The sequence below is a fragment of the Oncorhynchus masou genome, chromosome 27, assembly GCF_036934945.1.
Source record: "Oncorhynchus masou masou isolate Uvic2021 chromosome 27, UVic_Omas_1.1, whole genome shotgun sequence".
NCBI classification, from domain to species: Eukaryota; Metazoa; Chordata; class Actinopteri; order Salmoniformes; family Salmonidae; genus Oncorhynchus; species Oncorhynchus masou.
In genome coordinates, this window is record NC_088238.1 from 46,342,146 (window position 1) to 46,367,427 (window position 25,282).

A 25,282-nucleotide genomic window follows, 5' to 3' on the forward strand; every position below is an offset into this window, starting at 1 on the left:
TTCATGATAATAACGTTATGCTAAACACACACACACACACACATGTGGAAGTCCAAACATGAAACAGATATGAAATTATTTTAATAAATAGCCAAGGACTGTAGTACAATGTAATAATAACAACTCCATGAATGCCCATCTTCACAGTTGAGAACTATTACACCACTAGAGGGAACTCTAAATCAGTGCATAGCAGAAAACAGAGCTGTATACAGAATTTTCTGAACAACATTAGCGCTATTTACATCAGCTAAATCTGATTATGAGGCTGTATACATCAACTTTGATCTTGTAAGCATATTTGTATTTTACAGTTTCAAGGCTGTTTGAGGTAGGCCTATAGTTCATTCTGGATCGAGGCCATATTCAAACATTTTGACAATACACATTTCCTTACTTTAGAAAGTAATCAAGGAAAGAAGAAAGGATGCATGTAAAAGTGTTCATCCTCCCCTCATTTGCAGAAGAAGCTTGGCCCGAACACTACCGCCACTATGCAGGTCACCCCAAACAACACCCAGAAGACCACGGCTAGCAGCTGCACACATACCAGGGTCCTCCTGTGGTGCTGCAGCACCTCCACCTCATCAACCAATCTTCCACCTCTGCTGTGGGGCCTATCGCTGGGGTGCATCTGCTCCACCCGGAGGCTCACTGTGGGCAGGATGATGAAGCGAGGATCCCTGCTGGCCTCCAGGGAGAGGACCACACTCTGAGTGACTGTGGCCAGTCGGGTGGCCACCGATGTGGGCATGCGGAAGGCCATGGGCGGCAGCTGGGCCAGGATGCGGGAGTTGCAGGGCAAGGTGAGGGGGTCACCTGTCTCCAGCGTGGTGGGGTGGCGGCAAAGGGGGCAGGAGATGGCAGGACTGGGAGGGCTCTGGGGGTTCGAGGGGTCAGTTGGATACGGGGACAACTGGATCCTCTGGAGGCACTCGGTGCAAAAGACATGGAGGCACTCCAGCATGCGAGGACACTTGCTGCTCTGGTTGTACTCCTGGTAGCAGATGGGACACTCCACATCTGTGGACTCCCCCAGGCTGGGGGTGGCTGCTGAGACTGGGTGCCCCTGGAAGAGCACTGGTTCCGGGGGCTCAGCCATGGTGAGTGAGAGGGTGAGATTGAGGTGGGAATGGGAGTGGAAGGGGGGGGGGGTTCAGGGTTAGACTGTTGTAGGGACTGTCAGATGTTCTCTTGTATGTCTGCAGAACCTGGAGGGAGATACGATATGATCAAATATTGATTATATTCTTATATGTGCAGTATACGTGTTCCTATAGTATAGGCCATTTCATCCTGTTTCAGTATGTGTGTAACATGGAGAAAATCAAATGGGCCTATATGGGGTTAAAACGTTAAATCAATGTAAAGCCTGCCCCTTAGTCCCTAGCAGTGGGGAGCTGAGGAAATAGGTTGCAAGTTCAAACCCCCGAGCTGACAAGGTACAAATCTGTCGTTCTACCCCTGAACAGGCAGTTAACCCACTGTTCCTAGGCCGTCATTAAAAATAAGAATTTGTTTTGAACTGACTTGCCTAGTTAAATAATGGTAAAAAAAAAAATTAAAAATTTTTTTTTTAAAGGCGGAAAAGTGAAAGTAGAGAAACAAAGGAGGACAGGAGCTGTGGATGGAAGTGATTACCGGGGCCTACACACACATACTCTCTCTCTCTCGTTGTGTTTGAGGTATTTCTTGCTGCAGGCTAGGTAACATTATAATGGTGTTGCGCTAACAACACCAACGCAAAGTTCATACAATGCAGAAGAACAGCCTCAGGCCTACTGAGTTTGAATAGTATAGTTGACTAGTGAAATATAAATTTGTTTCAAGTAAACTGCCAATGATCTAATCTCTGAGCGTTGTTCCACTGCTGCATAACAGGGCCAATGAACCAAAATATGCAATTCAAGTGTAGCATACATTATGGCAAAGGAGTATACCCACTGTATTGTACTCATCTGATATTTCCTCGGGCGTTTATGTGTTTACCTCATTAAGATCACAGTGTACTTTCATAAACAGTGCTATTCTAGTCCCAACCCTCCACTCACACGGGACAGAGCAAGGCAAGCCTGACTCAAGAGAGCAGTTGCCTAGCAGTAGGGATCTATTTTGTATTGGGCCACAGGAGCAGAGATGGTAAGAAACACATTTACAACTGGAATTCATCTAGCTGTACATGTAATAAGATCAAAGTAATGAAGTTATAGCTTTGATTTTGTTAAATAACCTCAATAGATATTCCACACAAATTTGGTCAACATTTACACTGTGTAATTTGGTTGACAATAATTCTAATGACTTGTTCCAATTCCTAGACATGCACAGACACAAATGACATAGAATGGCAAACATTAGGGCTGTCAGAGTTAATCAGTTAACTCATGTTACCTTTTTGTAATTTTAGTACATGCATTTTTTAAAATCATTATTATACCGGTAATCGAATTGTCTGAAAGCATTCAAAATACATTGAAAACATACCAAATACATCATCTTTGCCAGTGTTTCCCAACCGGGAGTACGGGTCCCCTTAGGGGTAGGTGGGCAGTCCCCAGGGGGTATTTGGTAGAAGAAAAAATATTGGGAAAAATATTACCAAAAATATATATTCAATTGATTAAAATGTTATTACGCAGGAAAACATTTACTGCGGTCACTGGTGTGAAATATGTAGTTATTTTATATTTTTAGGCCTACTTTTTGACTTTACTGGCCTCTGCCTGCCTGCCGGTTGGCTCAATGTTTGATCCTCTGCTCGCGCCAAGTGCTCGTGATCCTTTGCTCCAAGGGCTATAATGCCTGCTGCTGTTATCCTGACAGAAACTACGAATGGTAAGACAGAAGTAGATGCACTGAAGACGTTACAGTTGTCAAACAACACAGTGTGTCGTAGGATCTATGACATGGGTGTTGATATTGTTGATCAATTGGTGGGGAAAAAATAAGCTTTTTTTCTGCAGTTGGACGAATCGACTAATGTCAATGGGGAAGCCCAGTTGATTTCGTTTTTGTGATGCAGATACATTTCGGTAATGAATGTGCACATTCTGTTCTGCAAGAAGCTAACGGGGAGAAGTACAGTTGGGGCTGTGTTTAATGTCATTGACAGCTTTTTCACAGAGCACGATCTGGATTTGAAATCCTGTGTTTGTGTGGGCACGGGATCGTGCTGCATCAATGCCTGGGAGAGGGAAATTATTAAAGTTAATTGGCCACACAAAGAAGGTAAATCCCACTGTATCGTTCACAGAGAGGCATTGGCCAGCAAGATAATGAGTCATGAGATGCATGATGTTTTGAATGATGCAGTGAACATGATTCACTTTATAATGTCCAGGCCTCTGAATCACCAAATGTTTGAAAGGCTCTGTGATGACAGTGGGACTGTGCACCAGCAGCTACTGCTTCATAGCGACGACCACTGTTGTCTCTACCGAGGGAAATCACAACAGAGGCTTTTTGGCTGTGTGCTGAAGTAAGTGATTTTCTGTCTGAGCGCTCACACCCCTTGTGGAACACAGACTGGGGTGTCCTCCTTGCCTATCTTGCTGAAATGTTAAGCAAACTGAACAACCTGAATCTAACCCTGTGAGGTAAAGACGAGGGGGAAGTGAGGGTGACATAATATATATCAATATTTTTTTATCTAGTCAGATAAACACTCCAAACAGCCTATCCGACCGCTCGGAGGCATCCGCATGGTCCTAAAGCACACCGTGGCCTCGTTTTGTATGACATTCCAATGATAATACTGGGGAGGACAAAAATGCAATTTCATAATGTCCCTAGTGAAAGTTGCGCTCCTGGTAAAGACACACATTCTAAACATGCATGACAAAGTCTGTGGATTCATGAAGAAGATCAAACTCTGGGAGAGGAACTGTGAAGCTGGGGCTAAAAGTCGTTTCCAGCAGCATGACACCAAACCTTTTACAGTGCTCCTATGGTGCAAATAGTACGCTCACATTTATCCAAACTCAACAGTGAGTTCAACTCCTACTTCCCTGACATTGAAAACAAGTCTGCCAAACTTCACTGGGTGCATAAACCCACATTTTGTCAAATTTACACCTATGAATCTATGAATCACTCCGGTCGCACAAGCATGAGGGGGTACTACAGGCAGGTCAAAGTGTTTTAGGGTACAGTACCCAAAAAGGTTGGGAACCACTGATCTATGCAACTAAAAATAACAATGCAATGTAAAAATAAGATTGAGGTTAAAGTGTGCTTTCTCAATTTACCTAATTTAGCTAACCGTTACTTTAGACAAAATTAAGACAACAATATTTGTGTAATGTTTTTTGTATGAAAAATCTTAAACTACAGCTTCATTTGAGCATGTCGGGGTGGCAGGTAGCCTAGTGGTTAGAGCGTTGGGCCAGTAACCGAAAGATCGAATCCCCGAGCTGACAAGGTAAAAATCTGCCCTTCGGCCCCAGAACAAGGCAGTTAACCCACTGTTCCTAGGCCGTCATTGTAAATAAGAATTTGCTCTTAACTGACTTGCCTTGTTAAATAAAAAAGTTCAGAATTTGTGATAAACCACGATTAATCACAGCAAATCCTGCGATTCACTTAAATAAATGTTGCTATAGTTTGAAAGCACAACAAATAATACATAGGCCTACTTTATGGTGTCAGATAACGGTTAAGATAGCCTGTGTATTAATATATTGCTACTTTATCTATGTATGTCAGTTGATATCAAAACACCATGGGAGTGAAACTCACTGACACTTCATCACTATGTAGTGTGGGAAGAAGATAAGGCAGACTTACCTCCTCACACACACAGTCACACACCCCTCGGATCACGGCTCCGTACCACTAAGCCATAATACATATCTTCCTCCTTTTCTGTCCACCACGTACAGTAAACATCTAATCTACCTCTCTCCCTCTTATCTTTGCTGGCTCGCTTACTCTCCCTTTCTATTCTTCACCCTGTATCTCCTCTCCTCCCTTGCTCTACCCATCCCTTGACATCTTCTCATCTCTCCTACTGGGCCCAGGGTTGTTTCCTGGTTGCCCTGACATTAATTAATTAATCTCCAGGTGATGTGTTGGTAACTAGTAACCAGGGACACGTAATAGGTTGTAGCCACCTCCTCTAACCCTGACACTTCTCACTGTCCTGACAGTACAGCATTTGTATTTACATTGTCTTTGTCAATGTACAGGTTATTTAGAATGACAGCATAAGACATACTGTTATGAGTCAAATTGCTGTGGATGTCAATTAAGAGGGGAATTCATTTGTTTATGATTTTGGTATCAGTTCAAAAAGCAGCAACCTGATAAATAGTTGAGTTACTGATGCTGGTCTAATGGAACTCACATAATGTCTTACCTTCTATCTGTATGTCTGTAAGACCCTCAGAAACCGATTGCATATGTTAACATCCTCTGTGAATTATCTACAGAAAAACATGTCTCTGATCATACATGTACTGTATGCAGCCAAATAAGGTCCTGATACAGATGCAAGAAGTTTGGTCGGCAGTTGGTCTCCCGAGTGGCGCAGCGGTCTAAGGCACTGCATCTCAGTGTTGGAGGTATCACTACAGACCCTGGTTCGATTCCAGGCTGTATCACAAACGGCCGTGATTGGGAGTCCCATAGGGCGGCACACAATTGGTCCGGGTTAGGGTTTGGCCAGGGTAGGCTGTCATTGTAAATAAGAAGTTGTTCTTAACTGACTTGCCTAGTTAAATAAAGGTTAAATAAATAAATAAAATAGGTAGCCAAAAACAGGACATGAACAGATCACCCTTTGCCCATTTCACAAATATTGTCTGTGCACGCGCACTGTTTTATGATTTCTGTGTGTGAATATGTGTTACAATTATACATTAATATTTACACACTATTCACATATACATATTAATATACAGTCTGACCCATAATTATTGGCATCCTTGATAAAAAAATACTGTATAATATGAACAATACATATTGGATGCTCAAAAAAAGAAAAGGGAAATATTATTTTTAGAGTAAGCGATTTTGTTTAACAAGCAATACAAAAAAAAATCCCTGAAAGATTGACATTTTAGTAATTTAGAAAACAATTATCCAGAGCGACTTACAGTTAGTGCATCCATCTTAAGATAACTAGGTAAGAACCACATATCACAGTCATAGTAAGTACATTTTTCCTAAATAAAGAAGTTATCAGCAGTGCTAGTAGAAAATGCAAGGTTTATTTAATTTTGGGGACGAGAGGGGGGGGATAAGACTGCGATGTCTTATTTAAGGTACTCTTTGACGAGGTAGTATTTCAGACATTTTTGGATAATGGATGGGGACTCTTCTGTCGTAGCATCAGGGGGAAGCTGGTTACACCATTAGGGTGCCAGGACAGAGAAGAGCTTTTACTGGGCTGAGCGGGAGCTGACCTCCCGCAGGGAGACAAGAGGTGGCAGAACTGAGTGTTCAGGTTGGGATGTAGGGTTTGAGCACAACCTGAAGTTCGGGAGGGGCAGTTCTCCTTGCTGCTCCATAGGCAAGCACCATGGTATTGTAGTGGATGCGAGCTTCGACTGGAAGCCAGTGGAGAGTGGGGTGACATGGGAGAACTCGGGAAGGTTGAACACCAGGCGGGCTTCGGCATTCTGGGTAAGTTGCAAGACCTGATATGACGAGTGCCTGGATTTGGACCCGCGCTGCTTCTGTGTGAGGAAAGGTCGTCCTCTGCGGATGAACCTGCAGGAGTGAGTCACTGTTTCGATGTTTGCAGATCCTAGTCACGCCAAGGTTCTTTGCACTCTGGGTGGTTGACACTGTGGAGCTGTCGACTGTGATGAAGAGATCTTGGAGCGGGCAGGTCTTCCCCAAGAGGAAGAGCAGCTCCGTCTTGTCGAGGTTGAGCTTAAGGTGGTGGGCTGACATCAAAGCTGAGGTATCTGCCAGGCACGCAGAGATGCGTGTCGCCACCTGGATGTCAGAAGGGGGAATGAGAAAAGTAGTTGAGTCATCTGCATGGCAATGATAGGAGAGACCATGGAACTTGTTTATTGTCACATACACCAGATAGGTGCAATGAAATGTGTTGTTGACTAAACATCAAGATATGATAAACAGATATGATGATTTGTATGTCAGTGTGTGTGCTTGTAGAGTCAGTATAAATGTGTGTGCATATGATGTGTTTGTGAGCAAATTAAGCACGTGTGTGTTAGAGTGTCAGTGTGCGTGAGTGTGTAAAGTCCTGTGTGTGTGCAAAATGTAATACAAAGGTCAGCTTAGATAGTCTGTGTAGCCATTCTGTTAGCTATTTAGCAGTCTTATAGCTTGGAGATAGAAGCTGTTCAGGAGCCTGTTTGTGTCAGACTTTATGCACTGGTACAGCTTACCACGCAGAAGCAGAGAACAGTCTATGCAGGGGTATTCAAACTCTTACCCTATGAGGTCCGGGGGCCTGCTTGTTTTCTGTTCTACCTGATAATAAATTGTACACGCCTGGTGTTACAGGTCTAAATCAGTTCCTGATTAGAGGGAACAATGACAAAATGGTGTGGAACTGGCTTCGAGGTCCAGAGTTGAGTATGATGGGTCTATGGCTTGGGTGGCTTTAATGATTTTCCAGGCCTTCCTTTCATACTGCTTTACATAGAGGTCCTGGATGGTAGGGAGATCGGCCCTGTGATGTACTACCACCCTCTGTAGCAGTGATACAGCCAGTCAAAATGCTCTCAATGGTGCAACTATAAAACTTATTGAGGATTTGAGGACCCATGCTGAACCTTTTCAACAGACTGTGTGTGTGGACCATTGTAAATCCAAGGTGATTATCTAGGTGGGTGAGGACAGTGTGGAGAGCAAGGGTGTCTAGGATTATGAAGTTGATGTACGCTATAACCAGCCTTTCAAAGCACTTCATTATTACAGGTGTGAGTGCTACAGGGCAGCAGTTATTGTTTCATGAAGCTATAATGTTCTTGGGAACAGTAATGATGGGGTAACCTTAAGACTTGGGGATTACAGACTGGGTAAATGAAAGGTTGAAAATGACTGTGAATATGCCTGTCAGCTGTTCTGCGCATGCTCTGAGATCACACTCTGGAATACCGTCCGGCCCGAGGCCTTGCGAATGTTGACCAGATTAAAGACCTTACATCGGCCTTGGAGAGCGAGATCACCCAGTCCTCTGGGTCAGTAGGGTCCCTCACGCACGGCACGGTGTTGTTATTGTCGAAGTGTGCATAAAAATGTATTGACTTCAACTGGTAGAGAGGTATCATTGGGCAGATCACGGCTGGGTCTTCCTTTGGCCCCTGTCCTCAGCCGTAGTTTCAGGGTTGTCTGAGATAGCCCTGGGTGCGGTAGCCATGTCCTTTAGTTTAATGCCAACCTCAGTCTTAATCCAGGGCTTTTGATTGGGAAAGCAGCAAACCTTCACGCTGATGCATTTCCTAATGAAGCCGGTGACGAAGGTCGTAAGCTTGTTGATTTTATCAGCAGAGACTCTGAACATATTCCAGTCAGCCCTAGCAAAGATGTCCTGTAGCATAATCTCTGATTCTGATGACCATTTCTCAACAGAGCGAGTCATGGGTACTTCCTGTTTGAGCTTCTGCTTGTAAACAGGAAGCAGGAGTACGGAGTCATGATATCATTTGCTGAAAGGGGGGGGGGGACCTTGTATGCTTGCTTGTGGGTAGAGTAACAGTTTCTAGTAAACTCTAGCAAAGCAGTCCTGTAGCACAATCTCTGATTCTGATGACCATTTCTCAAAGGAGCGAGTCACGGGTACTTCCTGTTTTGAACTTCTGCTTGTAACCAGGAAGCAGGAGTACGGAGTCATAATCTAATTTACCAAATGGGGGATGAGGGAGAGCCTTGTGTGCTTGATTGTGGTAGAGTAACAGTGGTCTTTATCGCCCCTGAGGGCGAAGGAGACGTGTTGATGAAAATAGGGCATCACGTGTCTTAATGACGAATAATTAAAATCGACATCAACAAGAAAAGCAGCCTCCGCGTCGCAAGTTTTCCTGCTTGTTTATAGTCTCTTACAGTTTGTTAAGTTCCAGATTGTTATTTTTCTTGTCCTGAGGTGAAATGTATACAACAGTCACGATAACAGCTGAAAACTCCCTCGAGAGGTAGATTTGGTATTGGACCATCAGGTATTCCAAGACGGGTGAACAATGGGTCGAGAGTTCCACTACGCTCTAGTCAGCACACCATTTGTTGTTGATGAAGAGGCAGACCACTCTTCATTTCCCTAACTCCACTGACCTGTCCACTCACTGAAAGGGGAATCGATTGAGTTGGATAGCCATGGGGGGTATCTTGTCCAAAAGCCATGTTTGAGAAAAGCAATGTTTTTTTAAATCCATTTTTTTAAAGCTAAACTTGGTTTTTGCCTGATTAACCTCTGGTGGCAGAGCATTCCATGATGACATGGCTCTATACAGAACTGAGCAGCGCGTTCAATCAGTTTTTGGTCTGGGTACAGTGAAGAAACCCAAGGTGGCGTGTTTGGTGATGTATGACAGTTCATGAGGTCGTATCTTATCGAGTCATCATACTGTACGTGCAAGACTGGATGTTGCAATCTTTCACTCACTATAGGATGACTCACTTTCAAAATAGACATGAACCCATGTGGGTGTTATTTCAAATGAAGGAATCTCGGTACTTCCCATGACAAAGGTCAAACAGTTTGTCATTTGGTTATTTTATGGGGTTGAACTGGAAATAGGAAAGGGAATAAGAAAGAGAATGTAAAGGAAAGTAAAGTGTACAGTTTGTGAGAATCTCCATTGAAATGTTTTCTGGTCAAGGAATAGGCTTTATCTGGGTCCGGGAAACCGGCCCAATGCCTCTTTTTCTGTTCAGTACAAGTTCTAAACGGTTTTGTTCTTAACATAACTACATACAGGATCCCTTTTTACAGTAAGTACATCTACAGGTGTTAAGCACAGAGGAAAATGGTTCCCGGAGGACACAACACATCAAGGAGTACAGTCTAGATTATTTCAGATGTCTCATCCTTCCCAAGATCCTGTTACTCTTGGCTTTGACTGTAGGAGGAGGAGGAAATCTCCATGAAAAGAGTTCCCGGGTCACCTGATAGGTCCAGGGCTTTGTCTGGAGCATTTACCGTGGAGGCAGAAGACTGTTGTCACGTCTTTGACCCAACAACACCCCGGAGAGTGTCAGAAAGAGGGAGCTGCTGGGATTTCTGGGAAGGGAAAAGCCATAGGAGGGATTACAGAGGGCGAACAGAAACATATACAATAGTATCTGTTGTTGTGTTTTCATAACAGATTCTTGCAGAGCACGTGGTATAACTATCCGCTTGTTTAATATCAAAGTTGTATTAAGCTGATCAAGGGCATATCAAATGAGGTGGAAATCAAAGGGTATCTGAGCCAGTCTGACTAATAAAGAGTAGACAACAGTGAGACATATGGGTCGTACGTGTCCGATGTGGGTTTATGTATGATTTATGGTATTAGCAAATAGGCTATGGGATAGCATAGGAAGTTGTGTCAGTCTGATCTCCTGGCAGTCATGGCTTAGTCTAGGTATCAGTCTTTTTAGCTAACATTCCACTCCCCACTCCTGTCTTTGGGAAATGACAGGTAGTGGCAAGGAGTTTAATGTAATAGCTGAACAGAGACAGCAACCAGGCTCGTCATGGCTCAGTCCTGTTCTGTCCAGTTTGGTGCAGTTACAAAGTAGTCTGATGTCATCAAGAAAAAGCCCAGAGGGATTTTACCAAGGGATCTGGAATTCTATAAAGACTTTCACTAGTATCCTCACTGGTCTCTCCTCTCCCCGCAGACAAAGACATACAGACTAATGCACAGACAGGGGCCAGCTTGATGCAGAATAATATCAAAATCACTGTATTTCACAAGACAGGAAACCCTGACTCAAGCACTTTGTCTTACATTTATGGTTCTCTATTATATCTGGGAAATGTTTGTGATAATATCAGACAGACAATGGCCAAACTGTAGCAGAATGGCCCACTAACCTTATTATATATACAGTATAAAGTAAGTGTGGATAAAGAGTGGGAGAAGGGTTATGGCTCAACAATGTGAGGGTTGTCACAAGTTAACATAGCCACAAAGTCATAATTATGACTAAACTCTTGCCCATTTCTACCATTTACCTTCTTAAAATGTGATTGTGAACCCTAACCACACTGCTAACCTTATGCCGGTGTAGTTAACTTGGCTTTGCGGCTGTGTTAACAGTTAACAAGTGATGACCCTATGTGGGAGTTGCCTCTCTCTTTGATGACATCACTGTATTTTAAAAGATTAGTCATCTGTTAACAGTATGTTTGGCAAGCTGTCAAGTGAGATCCCTACCTCCAACGCACTTCCCCCTCTAAAAATCAAAACACACTGTAGCCTCATAATTCAGATAGTTCATTCTCGTTGAATGAAACAGCACCCAAAGAGAAACAAAAATGTGTTCAGAACATGAGTGCGGAATTTGTTACAGAAGCTACAACACGGATCGTCGGTGTCCTCGTGAGTTACAGTGTAACCACATCTTTTGTGAGAGCTGTATCGTGACTCTTTCTCGACCCTCGGTATGTGAAGTGGAATCCAGGAAGGAATGTTCGCGGCAGGACAAGACAATTGTTTGCCCACTGTGCCGGTACACAACGTCGGTCTCGGGTAAAGTGAGGGCAGCGCTTCGGGTAGACGAAGGTATTCTTGAGCGCATGGTGTCATCTGGCGTACTAAGCATGACAGACGACGAGGAGGATCGTGAAGATGATGAGACTTCTCATGAGAACTCAGCCGAGGAAAGGGACTCCTCTTCGGATTCCGTAGTTGGAAGGTTCCGCCGTTCGCTGAGGCGCGTCTGGGGCAAATTAACTCGGAATAATGACCAACGGAGAGCGGGTAAATTGCTCTACTCTATTGCAGTACTGTAATTTAGTTTTCACAATAATAAAACACGACTACTCATATTCAATTAGTTTCTATTAATAGCCTATGGTTACTGTTATGGCATTTTCACTACTTAAGTTGTTATATTCTATACCTACCCAAAGAAGCATAGCGGGATTGCCTGCGCTGCAGAGGTCTGTGTGTGTCCGCTAATACAGGACTATTAAAGGCCCAGTGCACTACTTTTGTGAAATATATACAGTACCAATCAACAGTTTAGACACACCTACTCATTCCAGGGTTTTCTTTATTTTTAGTCCTTCAAGACTGTAAAAGCATTCCTCATGAAGCTGGTTGAGAGAATGCCAAGAGTGTGCAAAGCTGTCATCAAGGCAGCTTTGGGTGGCTACTTTGAAGAATCTCAAATATAAAATATCTTTGGATTTGTTTAACACTGTTTTGGTTACTAATTGATTCCATATGTGTAATTTCATAGTTTGTTTAAACTATTATTCTACAATGTAGAAAATAGTAAAAAATAAAGAAGAAACATTGAATGGGTAGGTGTCCAAACTTTTGACTGGTACTCTATATACAGTGGCTTGAGAAAGTATTCACCCCCCTTGGCATTTTTCCTATTTTGTTGCCTGACAACCTAGAATTAAAATATATTTTTTGGGGGGGTTGTATCATTTGATTTACACAACATGCCTACCACTTTGTAGATGCAACATGTTTTATTATCAAACGAACAAGAAATAAGACAAACAAACTACTTGAGCATGCATAACTATTTACCCAATACTCTGTAGAGCCACCCTTTGCAGCAGTTACAGCCACAAGTCTCTTGGGGTATGTCTCTATAAGCTTGGCACATCTAGCCACTGGGATTTTTGCCCATTCTTCAAGGCAAAACTGCTCCAGCTCCTTCAAGTTGGATGGGTTCCACTGGTGTACATCAATCTTTAAGTCATACCACAGATTCTCACTTGGATGGAGGTCAAGGCTTTGACTAGGCCATTCCAAGACAATTTCAAGACCTTATATTTAGCGCCATCCATCATTCCTTCAATTCAGACCAGTTTCTCAGTCTCTGTCGATGAAAAAACATACCCACAGCATGATGCTGCCACCACCATGCTTCACTGCGGGGATGATGTTCTCGGGGTGATGAGAGGTGTTGGGTTTGCGCCACACATAGCGTTTTCCTTGGTGGCCAAAACGCTCAATGTTAGTCTCATCTGACCAGCGTACCTTCTTTCATATGTTTGGGGAGTCTCCCACATGCCTTTTGGAAAACACCAAATGTGTTTCCTTATTATTTTATTTTTTTAAGCAATGGCTTTTTTTCTGGCCACTCTTCCGTAAAGCCCAGCTCTGTGGAGTGTATGGCTTAAAGTGATCCTATGGACAGATACTCCAATCTGTGGAGCTTTCCAGCTTTGGTGGGCGGCCCTCTCTTGGCAAGTTTGTTGTGGTGCCATATTCTTTCCATATTTTAATAATGGATTTAATGGTGTTCCATGGGATGTTCAAAGTTTCGGATATTTTTTATAACCCAACCCTGATCTGTACTTCTCCACAACTTTGTCCCTGACCTGTTTGGAGAGCTCCTTGGCCTTCATGGTGCCACTTGCTTGGCGGTTCCCCTTGCTTTGTGGTGTTGCAGAGTCTGGGGCCTTTCAGAACAGGTGTGTGTATATACTGAGATCATGTGACACTTAGATTGCACACAGCTGGACTTTATTTAACTAATTATGTGAATTCTGAAGGTAATTGGTTGCACCAGATCTTATTTAGGGGCTTCATGAATATGAATACTTTAGCAAGGCACTGTATATATCTGTTTTTTTCTGCAGATTTTGTTTTACTTCCCGTGGCTATGCAAAGAAGCCTACTATTTATAGTTTTTTTTCATAGGCCTACATATTTATTCTCCCCTTACAGATTGTATGACTGATGAGGACCTACGAGACCTTGCCATGATGTCATGCTACATCATTTGATGAGGACTTCGTTGGAAAAAAGTAATCAGCTGCTGCTGCACCTGATTGATCAGAGAGAGGGTGTTGCTGTCCATGAGCCAACGCTACAGTATTTAGAATGCAGAAGACTGGCGGGTCCAGTTGGAAGTTGGAGCATGCAGGAATATAGCCTCTTCGCACCGGGAGACCTATACACGTTGATCTCCCGTTGCTGAAGTTGACATCCCTTACCCCAAATAACATATTTACCAGCCCTCTGGTTTATTTACGAGAAACTTTACCCGTCACTGAGGCAATTCTATAATCCTGTTTGCGAAAATACTTCCCTAACCTGCTTCGAAAAGTCATTTCCAGTCGTAGCTGTATCCAAAGTGGGTGGCTATACAATGTTTGAACTATGGTAAAAATTGTATGAATATACATTTTTCTGAAGCTCACTCCCTAGTCCCCATACAGCCTACTAGTTTGCCGTGATTTTACCATGTGATCCTAGATGGCAGCACACCATTAGGAAGATAGGATGTGAATTTGGTTAATTTGAGGAAAGTTGGATATAAATGTTTTTTTTTTCTCCACACATTGTAAAAATACATTTGGTCAATTTGTGGAAAGTTGGATATAAAAGTAGTTTTTTTCTCCACACATTGTAAGAATAAACTAGCAGGAATATAGCTTTGTTTACACAGGCAGCCCAATTCTTTTAAACTAATTGGTCTTTTAACCAATCACATCAGATCTTTTCCAGAGCTGATCTGATTAGTCAAAATAGCCATTATTGGGTAAACAAAATATCAGAATTGGGCTTCCTGTGTAAATGCAGCCTATGTATTCTATATTAGCCAACTAGGCCTAAATGTCGATTTCTTCTCACTTGCATGTCATAATTTGGTGGTGACCAAACATAAACACAATGGTAAAACAGACTTGTAAAGGCTGAAAATGACAAGACCATATAGGCTTTTCTCTGAAGCCAGTTGGCTACCAAATGAAATGTTTTTGTATGAAATTGTCTTTGGTGCTTTGAAGTAGCCTATTTTATTTAACCTTTATTTAACTTGGCAAGTCAGTTAAGAACAAATTATTTTTTACAAAGATGGCCTACCCCAGCCAAAACCTATGACTTCCCATTTCCAAAGATCAGAATAAGTATTTAATATTGTTGGTGCTAAGTTCACAAGCACAAACTTAATATCATTCAATATGTAATTCAGTGTATTTACTTCATTCACTTTCATTGATTGTGCACTTTTTTAGGCCTATGTTTTGTTGTAATAAAATAATATAGGCATACCAATATTACTGTCTTGTTTGTTCATTTTCATCTATTGCCTTGATAAATATGTTGCAGCAGTAACGGATGCTTCCTTTTACCCTGAGAATAAGTTAATCATTTAGTTGAATAAAGGATACAGTTATGAACTTCTGCTCGGTTTACCATTATTATGAATATAAGACAGTTTAAGCTCATACCATATAGGCCTATCCAATAATCAACCATCCAATTAGCAACAGATTTTCATGCGAATATTCAACAATCGCATAAAAACATTATGCACATTTTCCCACCAGAGATATTTCGGTCAAATTGACTTGTTGCAAATAAAAAGATGTGCGTGATAAAGTACTGCACATTTATTTTATTTATTTATTTCACCTTTATTTAACCAGGTGGGCTAGTTGAGAACAAGTTCTCATTTACAACTGCGACCTGGCCAAGATAAAGCATAGCAGTGTGAACAGGCAACAACACAGAGTTACACATGGAGTAAACAATAAACAAGTCAATAACACAGTAGAAAGAAAAAGGAGTCTATATACATTGTGTACAAAAGGCATGAGGAGGTAGGCGGATAATTACAATTTTGCAGATTAACACGGGAGTGATGAATGATCAGATTGTCATGTGCAGGTAGAGATCCTGGTGTGCAAAAGAGCAGAAAAGTAAATAAATATAAACAGTATGTGGATGAGGTAGGTAAATTGGGTGGGCTATTTACGGATGGACTATGTACAGCTGTAGCGATCGGTTAGCTGCTCAGATAGCAGATGTTTAAAGTTGGTGAGGCAGATAAAAGTCTCCAACTTCAGCGGTTTTTGCAATTCGTTCCAGTCACAGGCAGCAGAGAACTGGAAGGAAAGGCGGCCAAATGAGGTGATGGCTTTAGGGATGATCAGTGAGATACACCTGCTGGTGCGCGTGCTACGGGTGGGTGTTGCCATTGTGACCAGTGAACTGAGATAAGGCGGAGCTTTACCTAGCATGGACTTGTAGATGACATGGAGCCAGTGGATCTGGCAACGAATATGTAGCGAGGGCCAGCCGACTAGAGCATACAGGTCGCTGTGGTGGGTGGTATAAGGTGCTTTAGTAACAAAACGGATGGCATTGTGATAAACTGCATCCAGTTTGCTGAGTAGAGTATTGGAAGCTATTTTGTAGATGAATGCAAATAGAAATGTAACAAATAGAGCTAACTTGATTCCCTGGCCTATTCTAAGGCTTTTACCTTCAAATCTTTGTTTGTTAGTTACAATCTACTACTCTCTGATTGAGCTGTGTTGTCTGCATTTCTGTCTTTTGGTTGGTAGGTGGATGGTCAGCAAAGGTGTCAAGGACTCTTAAGACTTGTTCAGATTGTAAGTGAAAAAAATTGCATATCTGACTCGAATCTGTTCTTTTTCATGCAGTCTGAACAGCCAAAAAGCACATGGAATCGGATATTTCAAGCCACCTTCCTAAGTGTTTTGAAGTCCGATACACATCTGATTCCTGGCCATGCACTCGTCTGAACTGTCAAATCTGATTTATTTGCCCCGAAGTTTCTTTTAAACTGTTATTTGGCAGATCTTGTTGTTTGCTAGCTACTCTGTTGATAGTTTGACAAGGACATGTGGTCGCTAACTAACTTCATTGTTTACAAATGAGTGAATGTGCTAGAAAGCTAAACAGCTACTTAGGTAGCTAGTTGGCTAGCCAAAATGTACTTGTTTTGAAAGTTAGATCATCTTGTCCTTTGAGGCTTTTGAAGTGTTCGAACACTATGATTTTGAACATTCAAAGCAACTGGAAAATGTCTATGGCAGGCATTGTCACCTTAACTGCTACATAATGTTTGAGTGATAGGAACTAAGCACAAGCACCACCACCAATCAGTCTACGCTACTGCATATATATATATCCCATTTAGCAGACGCTTTTGTCCAAAGCGACTTACAAGTCGGCTGGGGCCACTACTTTTACATATGGGTGGTCCCAGCGGGAATCGAACCCACGACGCTTGGCGTTGCAAGCGCCATGCTCTACCGACTGAGCCACACAGGACCCCCACACCCGTCATTACTAGGACAATTAGCGTAGCCATGTCAGCAAATGACTGCTGTCTGAAAGGACACACGTCCGATTTGGTCACTTGTAACTTTCTGTTGGAACAGACGGTAGTCCAAAACGGATTTGAAAAACAAGACTGATTTGAGCATTAAGGCCTGCAGTGTGAACAAGGCTTAAGGGATCATAGTTCTCACCTAGTCAGTCTATGTCATGGATAGAGCATGTGTTCCTAATGTTTTGTAAACTCAGCATATATAAAATACAGGAAAATCACGTTTCTGACTGCAATGGGCCTTTACTCAAGTAGCATCAACATCTCAACAGACTATTTCCCAACCCTTTGTATTGTGATAGAATTGAGAAATTGAATTATATTTAAGTAACATAACTGATGTCACTAACCTAATGAAAGTTACTGATATCATTAACATTTATATATCGAAAAGTGACAATTTTCTCATGTTAGTCAGTGCACTAATGTAATACAACTTTATTTTGTCCTACAGACTTCTGTTTGTGTGTCTGGTAATAGCTGCTGTAGATGTTAGTTGTTTAGCTCCATCAAGTGGTGAGAGAGAGAAAAAGTACAGTATTATGCTTATTTACATTTTTTATTTTACCTTTATTTAACTAGGCAAGTCAGTTAATTAAGAACAAATTTATATTTTCAATGTTGGCCTAGGAACAGTGGGTTAACTGCCTTGTTCAGGGGCAGAACGATTTTGGTTACTAGTCCAACGCTCCAACCACGAGGCTACCTGTTGCCCCTTATCTCTTGTGATGATTTAGTTAATAACTTTAATAGCAAGGACAACCATTGATGCCATAGCTCCAGTAAAGTTGAGGAAGGACACATCCAAATGGAGAGCCCCTTGGATGAGTGAGGAAACTAATCAATTAAAGAGACATTGTAGAAAGGCAGAGCGGAAGTGTAGAAAGTCAAAGTTGCAGGACCATTATGATATTCTGAGAGAGCAACAGTGATGTAAAAATACTTTAAAGTACTACTTAAGTTGTTTTTTGAGGTATCAGTACTTTACTATTTATATCTTTTGCTAATTTTCACTTTTACTTCACTACATTCCTAAAGAAAATAATGTCCTCTTTTCCCTGACACACAAAAGTACATTTTGACAGGAACATTGTCCAACTCACACACTTATCAAGAGAACATCCCTGGTCATTCTTGCTGCCAGGGGCACACTGGCGGACTCACTAAACACAAATGCTTCATTTGTAAATTACAGTATGTCTTGAGTGATGGAGTGTTCCCATGGCTACATAGTATGACAAAAAAAGAACATTGTGCTATCTGGTTTGCTTAAAATAAGGAATTGGAAATGGTTTACACTTTTACTGTTGATACTTAAGTACATTTTAGCAATTCCATTTACTTTGAATACTTACTGTAAGTATATTTAAAATCAAATAGTTTTAGACTTTTACTCAAGTAGTATTTTACTGGCTGACTTCCACTTTTACTTAAGCCATTTTCTATTAAGGTATCTTTACTTTTACTCAAGTATGACAATTGAGTACTTTTTCCACCACTGGAGAGCAACTGGGCATATATAACAAGGCAATTAAACTGAACAAAAATATAAATGCAACAATTTCAAAGATTTTACTGAGTTACAGTTCATATAAGGAAATCAGTCAATTGAAATACATTCCTTAGACCCTAATCTATGGATTTCACATGACTGGGAATACAGATATGCATCTGTTGGTCACAGATACCTTAAAGAAACATGGGGGCGTTGATCAGAAAACCACAATTTGCAACATGCAGCGCGACACATCTCCTTCGCATAGAGTTGATCAGGCTGTTGATTGTGGCCTGTGGAATGTTGTCCCACTCCTCTTCAATGGCTGTGCGAAGTTGCTGGATATTGGCGGGAACTGGAACACGCTGTCGTACCCGTAAATCCAGAGCATCCCAAACATGCTCAATGCATGACATGTCTGGTTAGTATGCAGGCCATAGAAGAACTGGGAAATGTTCCGCTTCCAGGAATTGTATAGAGATGCAACATGGGGCCATGCATTATCATGCTGAAACATGGGGTGATTGAATGGCACGACAATGGGCCTCAGGATCTTTTTGTCTGTAACGTATGCCTGCCCATACCATAACCCCACCGCCACCATGGGGCACTCTGTTCACAACGTTGAAATCAGCAAACTGCTCGCCCACAGGATGCCATGTCAGCAGTCGTGAGGCCAGTTGGACGTATTTCTGTGATCTTTTCTTTCAGCTCGTAAAACATGGTTCCAACACTTTACATGTTGCATTTATATTTTTGTTAAGTATGGAAATGCCAGATGGGCTCATTTTTGTAACTTGATCTCTATTAATCAGAATAATTTGAGATTGCTCTTCTCGACCATTGATGCCCTGATAAATCCTACCCCCGCAAACCTACAGTTGAAGTTGGAAGTTTACATACACTTAGGTTAAAAATTCCATGTCTTAGGTCAGTTAGAATCACCACTTTATTTTATGAATGTGAAATGTCAGAATAATAGTACAGAGAATGATTTATTTCAGCTTTTATTTCGTCCCAGTGGGTCAGAAGTTTACATTCACTCAATTAGTATTTTGTAGCATTGCCTTTAAATTGTTGAACTTGGGTCAAACGTTTCAGGTAGCCTTCCACAAGCTTCCCACAATAAGTTGGATGAATTTTGGCCCATTCCTCCTGACAGAGCTGGTGTAAGGTTTGTAGGCCTCCATGCCTTTTCAGTTCTGACCACACATTTTCTATGGGAATGAGGTCAGGCCACTCCAATACCTTGACTTTGTTGTCCTTAAGCCATTTTGCAAAAACTTTGGAAGCATGCTTGGGGTCATTGTCCATTTGGAAGACCCATTTGCGACCAAGCTTTAACTTCCTGACTGATGTCTTGAGATTTTGCTTCAATATATCCACATCCTTTTCTTTCCTCATGATGCCATCTATTTTATGAAGTGTACCAGTACCTTTTGCAGCAAAGCACCCACACAACATGATGCTGCCACCCCCATGCTTAACGGTTGGGATGGTATTCTTCGACTTGCAAGCATCCCCCTTTTTCCTCCAAACATAATGATGGTCATTATGGCCAAATAGTTCTATTTTTGTTTTCTCCAAAAAGTACGATCTTTGTCCCCATGTTCAGTTGCAAACTGTAGTCTGGCTTTTTTATGGCAGTTTTGGAGCATTGGCTTCTTCCTTGCTGAGCGGCCTTTCAAGTTATGTCGATGTAGGAGTCGTTTTACTGTGGATATAGATACTTTTGTACCTACCTGTTTCCTCCAGCATCTTCACAAGGTCCTTTGCTATTGTTCTGGGATTGATTTGCACTTTTCGCACCAACGTACGTTCATCTCTAGGAGACAGAACGCGTCTCCATCCTGAGCAGTATGACGGCTGTGTGGTCCCATGGTGTTTATACTTGCGTACTATTGTTTGTACAGATGAACGTGGTACCTCCAGGCATTTGGAAATTGCTCCCAAGGATGATCCAGACTTGTGGAGGTCTACAATTTTTTTCTGAAGTCTTGGCTGATTTTTTTAGATTATTCCATGATGTCAAGCAAAGAGGCACTGAGTTTGAAGGTAGGCTTTGAAATACATCCGCAGGTACACCTCCAATTGACTCAAATTATGTCAATTATTATTATTATTATTATTATTATGTCAATCAGAAGCTTCTAAAGCCATGACATCATTTCCTGGAATTTTCCGAGCTGTTAAAAGGCACAGTCAATTTAGTGTATGTAAACGTCTGACCCACTGGAATTGTGATACAGTGAATTATAAGTGAAATAATCTGTCTGTAAACAATTGTTGGAAAAATTACTTATGTCATGCACAAAGTAGATGTCCTAACCGACTTGCCAAAACTTTAGTTTGTTAACAAGAAATGTGTGGAGTGGTTGAAAACAAGTTTTAATGATTCCAACCAAACTGTAAACTTCTGACTTCAACTGTATTTAAAGGTCAAGAGTTTTTGTCACCCTTGGTGAACATAACTCAGATAATACATATCACATGTGGCGTTCCACAAGGTTCAATTTTGTTTCCGGTACTGTTTACTGTTTAGTATATATATATATATGCGTCGCGGAAGTTAGAATAACAATGATCTAGGGTTTTGCCAGCCCGGGTTGCACAATCGATGTGCTGATAGAATTTAGGAAGCCTTGTTTTCAGATTAGCCTTGTTAAAATCCATAGCTACAATAAATGCAGCCTCAGGATATGTGGTTTCCAGTTTACATAGAGTTGAATGAAGTTCTTTTAGGGCCGTTGATGTGTCTGCTTGGTGGGAATATACACAACTGAGCATATATACACAAGAGAATTCGCTTAAGGCATACACCCCCGCCTTTCTTCTTACCAGAGAGATGCTTGTTTCTGTCGACGCGATGCGTGAAGAAACCAGGTGGATGCACTGACTCTGATAGCGTGTCTCAAGTAAGCCATGTTTCCGTGAAAAAAAGAACGTTACAGTCCCTGATGTCTCTCTGGAAGACCCAAGAAAGCCATTGATCAACTGCAAAACATTCAGAATGCTGCAGCACGGGTACTGACCAAGACCAGATGGAGAGCACACATTACATGGGTTTTAAGATCTCTGCACTGGCTGCCTGTGAATTTTATAATTAATTTTAAGATTCTTCTATTGATTTTAAATCAATCCATGATTGTGCACCCCAATACATGTCAGACATGCTTTTAAGTAATGTGCCCAGTAGGTCCCTCAGGTCCTCTGATACTGGCCTTTTAACTATCCTAAAGCCCAGGACCAAGAGGCATGGAGAGGCAGCCTTTACTTATTATCCCCCCAGCCTCTGGAATAGCTTTGCTTTTCCTTATGGTGCTTTTTGTTCAGTTTGTGTAATTCTTTTCTTTTTTTACCATATGTTTGTTGTGCAGTAAATATTTCAGCTTTTATTTGGTTTTTATAGATTTTTTTCCTGTTAAGCACACTGCATCTCCTTCCATGCCTGAAATGTGCTGTATAAATAAAGCTTGATTTGATTTAATTCTCATGCTTATCTTATTGCATAAAAATTGAGCAAAGGTTGTTTTGGGTCATTTAGACCTATGTCCATAAAGTTCAAATAGTTTTTGTTTGTCTTATAGACCTAAATACACAAGAGTTGGGCAAATGTTTAACAATATCCAGGCACACAGGGTTATTGTTCTGATTGTGTCCTTACGTGATTTGTGTTTATCAAATTGTCAATGCTTGACCTCAAGATATCTTGTGACATGAAATCGTTTACCTTGACCAGATATGATGGTTTAGGCTATGTGTTTGAAAACATCAACAAGCTCAATGAACTTCCATATCTGCCTTATCTTACTTTATTAGTGACCTATAAACAAAAATTAAATGTCATGTAAGGACAAAAAACTCTGGGCACTACTTATAACACATTGCCCATTTAATTCAGCAAGGCAATTAATACCATAACTTGATAATCACTAATGTGTTGATTGAGGTTTTAGTATTCAGACATTTATAATGAACACTTAAACGTGTTTTATGAAACTTAATTTTCATAAAACACGTTTAAGTGTTCATTAATAAATGTCTGAATACTAAAAAAAAATCTTATTCATTTCTCTGTAGTCATAAGCAGGAGAAAAGTACAGGAAAAAGGATGTCCTCTTGGCACAGAGGAGCTCAGACGCTGGAGGCCTCTCTACAACCCCAGCCACAGCCTGAGACTTAGCCCTAGTCAACCGGTCCCCAACCGTCTCCAAACTGGCCAGGCTCAGAGGATCTTTAGCCTGAGATCAGGAATCCAACCTGGGACCAACAACATTGTGGCCAACCAGAGAGGGTCCCCCTGATGGAGAGTAGTATTAGCCCCCCCAACAGTCATTCTAGGAGATTTCCCAAATAGACTGTCCATTACCGTACCTACCCTTATAGCCTAGGTAGCCCAATTGTCCCCAGAACCTGGGGTGCCTCTGCTACCTTTCAGTCGGTCAAAAACCCTGTGATACAAAGTAGCCATGTTGCCCCTAGTAGTTTGCAACCTGTCAAGGTCAGATTTGGCTCTCCTGTCGTTGAACACACCCCCATCCCAGCACAACAGGCTGAAAACCCTGGAAGCAACAATGATAAACCCAAGTACAGAAACATTCTGTTTTCCTACCTCTTTAGGGGAATCCCAACCCACTTCTAGCACCTCTGAAACCACTCATAAGGGCACTAGTGAAGGAGTGAAGACCATCAGTTGACTTGGTGCCTCCTCTTCTACCCAAAGTGAAGGAAACCCCAGTGTTCATGGGCCGGGAAGATCCACATATGTCGCAAGGGGGCTATGGCTACATAGGCTCTCAATTGTACCCTATATCCTTTAAGTCTGCAAATGGACGACAGGAACAAGTGCACCCACCAACTTTGAGCCAATCAGCTTTTTTTTAAAGTAGATACTACAGTATCAGTGAAGCCCAACATACTACTAGTATCACCAAACCCTTCCATAATTGACAGTGCTAGCTTTGCCCAAAGTGGAGGTAGCCCTATATGCTATTCCCCTGGTAAAGTGGTAGATACTCAGGCTAGAAGTGCTTTCAGCAGAATTCAATCTCATAGTAGGTTTGGTTCTTTCCTTAACGCAGTAACTCCCACTGCAACTCAACCCACCCAAGTCCCTCTGAGCCTGCAGAGAGAAAAACTGCACCTTATAGTCCTGCCCGTGGCCAGTCAAAACGGAGGAGCCAGAGGTAAGAACGGAGGAGCCAGAGGTCACAAAACGGAGGAGCCAGAGGACACAAAATGGAGGAGCCAGAAGTTACACAACGGAGCCGCCAGAAGTCATACAATGGAGCCGCCAGAGGTCACACAACGGAGGAGCCAGAGGTCACACAACGGAGGAGCCAAAGATCAGAACGGAGAAGCCACATGCTGTTACAAACCTGAAAGATCCACAAACGTCAACACACACTTTGGGTTCAGATGGTTCCAATATCAAGCTCCCAAGACAACAATGGCTCCCATCGTGAGTGAAGAAAACAACCCTCTGCTGCTATCAGACCTTCAATCAACACAAACACTGCAAAGTCAAAGTACTGGCTGAAGATAAACCATGGTACACCTAGGGACATGAAAATGGGTTTTGTCAGTAGGTATCCATATTCAAAAAGTATGGCTTTGACCCAAGGAATAGAGTAGCTTCCACTACAGCTTCCCCCGCCCAATCGATACTCTAGTCCCAAGGACATTCAAATCAGGCCCACGAGGAGTCCGCAACTTATGTCCGCAGAAGATAACCTTGTCTCTAGCAATACAGACTCCGCACATGGTGAAAATTAACATAGAGAAGTGCAACCTACTCCTAAAGTGGTAAGGTCTGACACCGACCACAGCTCCTACTTCAGGTCTCAGGCAATTCAAGAACTTCAGAGGGTCTCTGCTCAAAGGGGTTCAATGCACCTCTCTGCAGTTCTGCTTCACTACAGATGGAGGGCACTAATGCTGCAATCCAGAATGTGCCTATCACTGAAACTTCCATCTCCAGTGTGGTCCAACAATCTTCTGATACTTCTGTTCGAAGCAGCCTGCATTCCCCCAGCAATTTCATGTCTTCTTCAGAAGTGCAGACTACTACCTCCGATATGCCTCGCTCTACCCAGAGAGTCAGTAGGCCTTGGTTTCTCAGCTACACACCTTGCAAGGATAACAATGCTAAAACTGCCATGTTTCCAAGGGATTCAAACCAGCCACAACCCAACCACCATTTCCCCAGAGTGAGTCTAAATAACATCCAGCCAAGCTCTGGTCTTCCCAGCAACAATGATGTCCATGTCAGTTCTACCACTGGAGAGGCTAAACCGGGTCCAATACGTTCAGCCCCTTTCAAGACTAAATTCGAAAAGTTGATTCTGGAATTTACAGAAGGCCCAAAGGTTCTTGGTCCAAACCCAAACAGAATGAAGGTGATCTGGACATAAAGCTCCCAGGCTAAACTAGGTCCTTAGGCAGCCATGTTGGATCTTCAGCTGCTGAAATCCAGCCCACCTCCACTAGTACAACAGCCGATCAGAGCCAAAGTAGTGCTCTATCTCACAAAACTGTTGATGATCACTC

At 42.1% G+C, this 25,282-nt stretch overlaps 2 protein-coding genes and 1 long non-coding RNA gene across 5 annotated transcripts; 1 reads left to right on the forward strand and 2 right to left on the reverse strand.

Annotated features, from left to right (window-relative positions):
• Positions 1-454: 454 nt before the first annotated feature.
• Positions 455-1,102, reverse strand: LOC135515511 (RING finger protein 223-like). The gene has a single exon (XM_064939134.1). The coding sequence runs from the start codon at positions 1,100-1,102 to the stop codon at positions 455-457; it is 648 nt and encodes a 215-aa protein (XP_064795206.1).
• A 4,710-nt stretch (positions 1,103-5,812) lies between these two features.
• On the reverse strand, positions 5,813-12,102 carry LOC135516318 (uncharacterized). Of its 3 annotated transcripts, none has more exons than XR_010451920.1 (3): positions 12,032-12,102; positions 10,115-10,195; positions 5,813-6,942 (listed from the first exon to the last, which is right to left on the reverse strand). It is a non-coding gene; the product is annotated as an uncharacterized LOC135516318 (long non-coding RNA). The 3 variants fall into 3 exon arrangements; XR_010451921.1 differs by having other exon boundaries at positions 10,081-10,195; XR_010451919.1 differs by lacking the exon at positions 5,813-6,942 and having other exon boundaries at positions 9,668-10,195.
• LOC135516317 (RING finger protein 227-like) lies at positions 11,319-15,222 on the forward strand. The gene is made up of 2 exons (XM_064940499.1): positions 11,319-11,885; positions 13,821-15,222. Exons 1-2 carry the CDS (start codon positions 11,441-11,443, stop codon positions 13,877-13,879), a joined length of 504 nt encoding a protein of 167 aa, XP_064796571.1. The 5' UTR covers positions 11,319-11,440; the 3' UTR covers positions 13,880-15,222.
• Positions 15,223-25,282: the final 10,060 nt, after the last annotated feature.